The following is a 9,841-nucleotide window of genomic DNA, read 5'->3' as shown; positions in this document are numbered from 1 at the left end:
CCTTAAAACCTAATGATCAACTTCTCATAGGTCTCGAAATAGCATAGTAAGTCTTTATTCAAATTTTTCAAAGTGTGACTAAATGTTTTCAATTTAAATCACTGTCATAGAAGCTCAATGTGTGATTGTATAATAGTCAAAACATGGGACTATGTGCCTGAGGGTAGGTGACCATTTGCCCGACGTAAGGAGGGCAAATGGTCTCCTGCCTCGAGGGACATAGTTCCTTGTTTGGGCTATAATGTTTTTATTACAAGTCTCTCTTACACTGTTTTCACTCAAAATATTTAGGTTTACAGGCAACTGATGATCAAATGCTTTATTTCAATCTCAGACGAAAATGCGTTAAAAACGGAACGATTTTCACTATCGAATGGCGCATGATGTATTTACACAACTGATATGGGGTTTATCAATTTTTTATGCAAAATTTTCCAAAAACAGGATTTCCTGTGCAAAACATGAAATTTCAAAATTTTGTACATCCAAAAGTTGTCAAGTTGAAAATTGTTCGATTTTAGTGAAAACTGCGGCCCGGGGCCATGCTAGGAAATGCCAAGAGGATTTGACCGGTTAACCTCGCTGTTAATTATGTGCAGGAAATTACAATAACAATGCTTGATCGAATGGCGCAGTGCCTTGAGGGCGGGATCGACAGTGGTATAGGGGAGGAGTACCTTCCCGATGATGATAAGTGGTGCGAATTACCTTCGCCTAGGTGACTGGCGTATACGCGTGCCAAAAGACACCTATGGTTGATTTCCTGTTGACCAGTCGGATGGCAGAGTTGCAAATACCTGGAATGAACCATTTTGTATTCTGTGGGTGTCGTTGGTACTTTGACAATAAAAGTAAAGATGCACACATATTGAATTTATTGTCTCGTTTATGAGCGGCAAGTATTTCCAACAGCATAAATTCTGTGCATTTGCCCTAGAAGAAATAATTTCGAATAAAACATCGCAAGAACAATGGAATCGCCCGACTTTCGATTGAAGAGATGAACATACAGAAATTTCAAAGTGGCAGATGACGTTATTTTTAGAAATATAGACAGTATAGCGAGAACTGACAATGGTAGGAGAGAAGAGAAGAGTTCAATGATGGCAAGAGCAAAGACGCGGCCCGTGCACAATAAGCCGTACACCTGACAGCTTGTGAAGCTCAACAAATTTTGATTCATGAATCCCATTCGTGTCCGAGTTAGTTTTTCTAAAAACTCAGACTATGGTCTTATGTGCTTTTTTCTCTGTCAGACCAAATTTAATACCTACCCTGACAAAAGTGTCGTAATGTTTGTGTATCCAACAGGCGCACTGCAGAGTAAATCAAAGTTCTATCGCCCAATGGCCATGAAATCATTCAGGATCACCATCTTGCCTTGACTTTTGACGATGAACGGACATAGACGAATAGAACTTTGCTTTTAAAGGGCCATTATTTGTAACTTTCGACCATTTTTTACCTCTGAAAATTCCATGTTGGAGGCTCATATTTGTTGCAAAATGTTGTTTTACGAAGAAACAAACATGATTAGTGATGTTATAGCCACAAAAAACTGCTAATTTTTGTTCAAACGTGTTGCCCTTCCGAGCTCGTTTGTTGACGTCTGGCATGCTCAGCGTGCTGGGGAGAACGCAGATATGGTGACGCCGCGATCACGCCAGATGTACAAGTTCACGTTTATTGCGGGATCAAAACAACATCGCGTCGCGGATTGCCAGACATCTGGCTACGCAACGTGCTCGGACAATGGACTACGACGTAAGTACCGGGCATAAGTAATGAATATTTATTTTGAAATTGCTGTAAATGGCTCGCGCAGGTGCAGAAGAATGCCTACGTTGCAATCCGCGTGTCAACAGAGTTTGTATTTCTGTCCGGACAAAAATTGAAATTTTCGTTGTAAAATCACATGTCATTAGTTGTAGGGCACGTAATGGTTCCGAATAATACGCGATTCTCTGTTATTTGACAGGCTATTCAACATGAGCAGTGATCATTTCAATCAAAACTAACGGAAAAATCGCAAGAAGATACAGCTAATGGAACTTTAATACTCCTTTATTTCCCCGTATGATCGACTTTACTATTACGTACATTTGGTCACAGGTCACCTAGAAAAAATGAGTGGGTTCTACTGTGGTTGGAAAATTTTTCAGAACGAGAAATTTTCGCAAACTTCGCGAGGGCCAATAAAGCGAAATTAATCCTTGCGATATAAAAAAAATGCGTGGTTTACATCATGAAATGTAACACACTCAGTGCCATGATACTGAACTTTAATAGTAAGCCTGTCACCTTGAAGGTAATACTGTAGGTGACACGAGGACTTCAAACGCACGATGGTACAAACAACACCACAAGTGTGGCCGTCCCCGTCTCGGGGCTGTTCTCGGAGCGGGGCCGTTTTCTCTGGTTTTCGAACGAAAACCTAAATTATCTGCTTGTCAACCCATTTTGTGTCAGTGCCGCCGGTCACGCGCACCACCCAAAAGTTTGACCGTCACTTAATATCGAACAGTATTCAAAGAAACGGTCCTACTAATTACTGCCCGTCCCTGCCCGTCATTCTTCTAGCACTGCCCGTCACGAAATTGGCCTATTCAATACAGTAATAGGTCGATATCTTAATATTCCACAACATTTACTTGTGATATAAACTTATAAAATCATAGTCCAGGCCCCCAAACCGCCGATTTACGACCCGATAGTTATGCCGCTGACGCTGATATTCACCGGTGGTTGCCTTTGTGTGCGTACATGGACAGTCTGCATAGCCCTCGAATGTGGTCTCGATTTTGATCAAACTTACAATTTAGGAGTATATATCAAAACTGATAAATGATTTATGTTTTCACATGGATTCACAAAAAGTTTCGCCCCGGTGTTCATTTTTGGCCCAGGAATTCCATCTACCCACCCTTTGCAGAGTAGTAAGCTTATGGGGCAAGTAAACATGGATGCGCCGGTGCGATTCAACGATCAGCCTGTATATCGGATCGAAAGTCAACAATTTTGCGGCTCGGACTATGATTTTATAAGTTTAGATAAAAAGTATAAGGCCCGGGTATTATATATTGACTGATTACTGTAGCTATAGATAGGCTACATTCAGGACGGGCAGCGACGGGCAGTAATTACTAGGCAAAACAGGTGGTTTTCACCGTGGGCAGACTCGGTGCCATGATACTGAACATTAATAGTAAGCCTGTCTATCACCTTGAAGGGATACTGTAGGTGAAACGAGGACTTCAAACGCACGATGGTACAAACAACACCACAAGTGAAACGTACACATAGAAATACACGCGTTCCTACGTTGTGCCCACCCGGGCCACGCGATTAAAATATGACTGATACTGCTGGATAGTGTTAATTTGGTCGGTAAACAGTCAATTAATAGTTTAATTGACTACCTGGGTGATTGGCAGGTCGTGTCCAACGACGTCATATGCAAAGCAGGCCAAAAGACAAAAGCCCCCAAAGATATTGACAGCTGGCGGAATTTCATTGCAGAGTAAATTCTAAAATATATATATATATATATATATATATATATATATATATATATATATATATATATATATATTATATATATATATATATATATATATTTGACTCTGGAAACACGATTGGAACTAATTTGGGATAATTTGATCTTTATGTTTTTAAAATTTCTCAAAAGTGTTTAGTTCCCTACAGCTGGATCTTACAATATTACAAATTAACAATAAAAACAATTGTATTGTTTGGAAAGAAAAGCAGATGAGCTTACATTTGCTGATTAAACCCATATTACTTCAAAATCAAATTATCACAAATAAGTTCCAATGTGTACAATAAAGATCTAGTACTTACACTTATCATCGAAATGCATTTGGTCCCGTTCTGTCACATGGAATAATTCAAAGGTCGACGATTGCCAGGATACAATGACGTCACGATCACCGATGCCACACGTACTCATCATCAATAGCTGTATTTCTTGCTGACTAATGAATCGATCCCACAGATTAAACTCAGTCATGTCTCCCTGAAAGGCTTGAGGTAAGTCGAATTTACCACCAACCTTATCTTGATCTTGTCCAAGTATCAGTAAACCACCGCCTTCGATGTTAGAAGGTTCCTTCCCACTGGTAACATCTTCTCTAATGTTGATTCGAATTCCATTGATGTAGAGCAAGTACTCAGTCGAATGAGAATTAAGATTGCAAGTGAAACACCAGAATTTCCACGAAAGGAAGCTAGGTATTCCTCTGAACCAGTGTTTCTTTTCATTTACGACTATGTGCGCGTTGTATGAAGCGTTGTTGTTTTGGTAAATATTTTCAGTGACAAACATATTGTTATCATGAGTAGTCGCGTAAGATATAAAAACATAGTTTTCTTGATTTCCGGGGTTTTTTATTCTGACCCAAAGGCACACAGACATCTCTGTCATATCGGGGACAGTTTTAGAGATTTTTACGTATGATTTAGTGCTTTTTTCCCGGAAATTAATCACTTTTCCAGATAGTGCCTTCTGTACATTCCCTGTAAGAACAACATCCAAGAGAGTTCATCACGTTAACAATTATCTTTTTTAAGACAAGGTAATGTGCAAACAAGATGTTGGGCTTGGATCAATTTAGTTTACAAAATCAATAAGGAGAGTCTTAATAGTTGAACGAGATATGAACTGAAGGTGCTCACGTGTTTTAGTTCGCTTCACAGAATGTTGGATATCCAGTAAACAGACTAGAAATTTTTAGCATTTACTCAACAGAACAACTTGACCTACTAATGTGACCCCTGAACGGAAGAAATGACTTTGAGTTTGACAAAATTACAAACTTGGTTATCAAGCATTGGAATTGACTGTTGATGACTCGACACGTATCGACATTTATCAGACATTACTGGACGCATCAAATAATACAGTATGACATGAATTACTGCATACTTGTTTACTGTTATGAAGTTGTGTAAAACAATGGTACCTTTGACCTGTCTCATATAAAAGGGCCTATGACATGCCCATTACAACCAAACGTGAAATCACTCTTTTGGTCTTGAAGTTAGCTTACGTCACTGTCTTGCATTGCGTACCGCCCCCTTGTCCAGATAAAACGCAAGTAAAAGTTACTGGTGGGCGTGTACCCCTAGCCCAACTCGTTCGACTTTTTTCGACTTTTCGAAGTTGAGCCGACGACTTATCCTAATACGGGCAAACAGTCTTTCACACCTCCGCAATGTCATGTCCGTAACGGTGTGAGGCAAGGGCTTCCTTTGCCCAGAACGTACACCCAGCGCGTAACGCGCGCACGAGAGAACATTGTTAGCTTTAAAAGTTTTTAGTTTGCTATAGTGACATGGTCTTTCCTGGAGATCACCAACGGCCACATGTCGCGTACGGCCGATCGCCGCGCCGATCGAGTAAATTAAAATGACTGAAATTAAAATGGCTTGTCAGGATATCTGATTAGGTGTACTATACTTTCGTGTCAAATATGGGAAATAAACATTACAATGATGACAGTCGATGTCTCATTCTCATTCATCGGGAAACATCTGTGCGGCAGGAAGCTTCCCGTCTCTACACAATCGTGAACGGTAGAGACGTACGGCGATGAAAATGGCGACCCGACAACGCGGCGACAAGCTTTCTTAAAAAGTTTGTTTTTCTTCATCAAAACATGTACAAAATAGGCCTAACACATCACTTTTTGCAGGATTCGTTTGCTCTCAAAATGCACGGGAACATGGGTCGACTGCACCAGTTGTCTCGTCCTCCAAGGAAATGATAGTTCTGTCAAAGGTCGACGTCTAACACAGCTACACTCAGAGTGATACTGATAGTTTTCAGAAAGGGTAGTGAATTTTGCCCAAAGCCGTTTCATCAAATGACGAGTACTACGAATTCTTATTACCATACCTTTTGAAACTTTTTTGTGTTTTTCCTCAAACTTTTAACACTACGGAAGGGGTATTTCGGTGCTCAAGTTGCAAAATTTTTTGACCCCGTGTTGAGTGCATAGTCATCGGACAACTTTCGCAGTAATCGGACGCCGTATATGGAAAGTGATTAGGGGCTAAATGTTGATAATTTGAAACTTCAAAACCCCAATTTTCATTTTCGATGTCTTTAAAAAACGGAATGTAAATATTTTATGATAGACGTGCGTTTAATACACGACATAATCATATTTCGACGTGTTTGGCGCTTACCTACCGGACATATGGGCTATCTCTGTGTGTTGCTTTCGGCACCTTTTATCGTGTATCGTATGGTCTGGCTAACTTCGCCAAATTTGTACAGCCCGAAATAGCTTCGACTAAACAAACTGTCCAAAACGGGACAGCAGTATCACCTCACTTAATATGAGGCCAGACAACTTGTAAAACGCTATCATTACGGAGCGAAGTGAGTCCGACGAACAGCATGTGATTGAATGTCCGAAACTGAGGTCGTCGGGAAAACTGTCACAGTGCACCGAGAGTATACGGTTTAGTACTGCAGCTACAATATGCAATGCATTGAATCGAAAGACTCAGGGCGCGGGATTGCTCTACTTTTATAAAATAAATTCAACCGTGAAAAGTTGAAACTGAGACTTATACTGTCATTTATTTCATACAAAGAAATGAAACGTAGCCTCATCGTACTTTCAAATCTGTCCCTAGCATTCTATTGCTATGTCAACTCGCGCTTTGTTCTTCAGAGTCAGAATCAAATTCTGATTTGGAACCACTCGTCCCGGATGCCTGGGGTTGCCTATGCACCTTCAAGATAATTCCCCTCGAAATCACTTTCTGAATCTGGTCAACACTGTCCTCGCTGGAAGCAACTTAATAAGTCCCTGCAGATGGACCGCCGGTGTGGCTTCTTTGCCAGTGTTTACTGGGCGTGTAACCTCCATAAATATAACAATCTCCACAAATGTAATATCAGCCACAATGGTAATAAAATCAACCACAAATGTAATAAAACAGTCAACCATTAATGTAACAACCAGCAACCACAAATGTAATAAACAAACTAACCATAAATGTAATAAACCTCAACCATAAATGTAATAAACTTGAACTTGCATATGTGATCATCTGTTTATCAATGCCCTGAGTAAATAATAACTTTAATAAGACTAGTGTAATGTTATTGCATACTTTCCTGAAACTATGTTTCCTTTCCGAAACACAGAATAGAATACTTTGAGAACGCTATCAGAAAACGGCCAGGTACTGATCAAACCGTTAGATAATGGAAGTGGAACAGCAGTTCTAGACACTGATAATTACATAATAAGGAAGCGTCAAAATAACTCGTCAACCAGTGATACCACACAAAGTTTATGACAGATGACTCAGAACAAATAACAGAGAAATATAAAACCTTATAACAGAAACTTACGACACAAAACATGTTGACGAGAAAATATATTTCAATCTAGTAAAAAACAATTTGAACACTACATTGAATACAGTAGAACAAAATTAGACATCCTGGCATCCCTAGTGAAGGAACAAACTTCAAGTGGGACAACATAGGAATACAGACAATCTATCGATTATTCCACACAATTTATCCACTGAAGACGAATTTGAGGCGATCGATTAAGAAAGTACGGCAATTTTCGAAAAAACGGCGTTAAAGAATCGTAGTGTTATACAGTCTTCCCCACTCTGGAGTAGAGACTGCACTGACGTTCAGATTACAGCTGTGTCTAGCCATGGCCAATCAGTTCTGTACACAAAATAGGGAAACGTAAAATACACTTTCAAATATGCAAAACACACTAAACGCAAACAATTAAGAAATGAATAATGTGTGGAGTTGCTTTCCTTATTACATAGATCAATATTTAAGGGCTTATTCCTCAATTGCAACGACAAAATAGATTTATTACATTTATGGTTGATAAGTATTACATTTATGGGTGTTTTTTTATTACATTTATGGTTACCATTTGTGGTTGGTGTTTTTATTACATTTATGGTTGATTTTTGTTACATTTATGGGCGATATTACATTTATGGGTGCATTTTATTACAATTGTGGTTGATATTACATTTGTGGAGATTATTACATTTGTGGAGGTTACAACAGCTGTGTCTCGCAACGGCCAATCTTCACACAAAATAGGGAAACGTAAAATACACTTTCAAATATGCAAAACACACTAAACGCAAACAATTGAGATATAATAATGTGCAGAGTTGCTTTCCTCATTACATAGATAATATCTAAGGGTTAATTCTGTAACCTCCACAAATGTAATAATCTCCACAAATGTAATATCAACCACAATTGTAATAAAATCAACCACAAATGTAATAAAATAGTCACCATTAATGTAACAACCCGCAACCACAAATGTAATAAACAAATTAACCACAAATGTAATAAAACTCAACCATAAATGTAATAAAGTTGAACTTGCATATGTGATCATTTGTTTATCAATGCCCTGAGTAAATAATAACTTTAATAAAACCAGTGTAATGTTATTGCATACTTTCCTGAAACTAGGTTTCCTTTCCGAAACACAGAATAGAATACTTTGAGAACGCTATCAGAAAACGGCGAGGTACTGATCAAACCGTTAGATAATGGAAGTGGAACAGCAGTTATAGACACTGATAATTACATAATAAGGAAACCAGTGATACCACACAAAGTTTATGACAGATGACCCAGAACAAATAACAGAGAAATATAAAACCTTATAACAGAAACTTAAGACACAAAACATGTTGACAACATATATTTCAATCTAGTAAAAAACAATACGAACACTAGTACCTTGAACACAGTAGAACAAAATTAGATATCCTGGCATCCCTAGTGAATGAACAAACTTCAAGTGGGACAACATAGGAATACAGACAATCTATCGATTATTCCACACAATTTATCCACTGTAGACGAATTTGAGGCAGTTGAATTAGAAAGAACGGCAATTTTCGAAAAAACGGCGTTAAAGGATCGTAGTGTTATACAGTCTTCCCCACTCTGGAGTAGAGACTGCACTAACGTTCAGATTACAGCTGTGTCTAGCCATGGCCAATCAGTTCTGTACACAAAACAGGGAAACGTAAAATACACTTTCAAATATGCAAAACACACTAAACGCAAACAATTAAGAAATGAATAATATGTGGAGTTGCTTTCCTTATTACATAGATCAATATTTAAGGGCTAATTCCTCAATTGCAACGACAAAATAGATTTATTACATTTATGGTTGATAAGTATTACATTTATGGGTGTTTTTTTTATTACATTTATGGTTACCATTTATTACATTTGTGGTTGGTGTTTTTATTACATTTATGGTTGATTTTTGTTACATTTATGGGCGATATTACATTTATGGGTGCATTTTATTACAATTGTGGTTGATATTACATTTGTGGAGATTATTACATTTGTGGAGGTTACAATTTCTTCAATTCCGATCACAAAATAGATTTATTACATTTATGGTTGATAAGTATTACATTTATGGGTGAATTTTTTATTACATTTATGGTTACCATTTATTACATTTGTGGTTGGTGTTTTTATTACATTTATGGTTGATTTTTGTTACATTTATGGGCGATATTACATTTATGGATGCATTTTATTACAATTGTGGTTGATATTACATTTATGGAGATTATTACATTTATGGAGGCTACAGGGCGTCTGTGAGAACTTTTTATATAGCTGACTTTGTTTGTGGTCTAATTAATGCAAGAACCACTAAATACACTTTCGTGATAATAGCGTGGTTCAAAATGACGTCAATAGTACCTCTTGGTCAATATGCAAATACCGCTGCCTGGCTCGAGTGCGAAGAGGCCCCTGATCACC

The 9,841-nt window shown here is 38.2% G+C and overlaps 1 protein-coding gene across 1 annotated transcript; it reads right to left on the bottom strand.

The window, feature by feature from the left end:
* Positions 1 to 3,850: 3,850 nt before the first annotated feature.
* LOC139123808 (neuronal pentraxin-2-like) lies at positions 3,851 to 4,345 on the bottom strand. Its single transcript, XM_070689959.1, has one exon. It carries the CDS (start codon positions 4,343 to 4,345, stop codon positions 3,851 to 3,853), a length of 495 nt encoding a protein of 164 aa, XP_070546060.1.
* Between the last annotated feature and the right edge of the window lie 5,496 nt (positions 4,346 to 9,841).

This window comes from Ptychodera flava (assembly GCF_041260155.1).
Source record: "Ptychodera flava strain L36383 chromosome 23 unlocalized genomic scaffold, AS_Pfla_20210202 Scaffold_23__1_contigs__length_28996876_pilon, whole genome shotgun sequence".
Lineage (NCBI taxonomy): Eukaryota > Metazoa > Hemichordata > Enteropneusta > Ptychoderidae > Ptychodera > Ptychodera flava.
Note: the sequence above shows the minus strand (reverse complement) of the source record. Positions and strands in the feature narration are given on the sequence as shown.

Excerpts from the sequence above, each read along its gene's own strand:
- LOC139123808 (XM_070689959.1), bottom strand. The coding sequence starts at position 4,345 with ATGTTTGTCACTGAAAATATTTACCAAAACAACAACGCTTCATACAAC.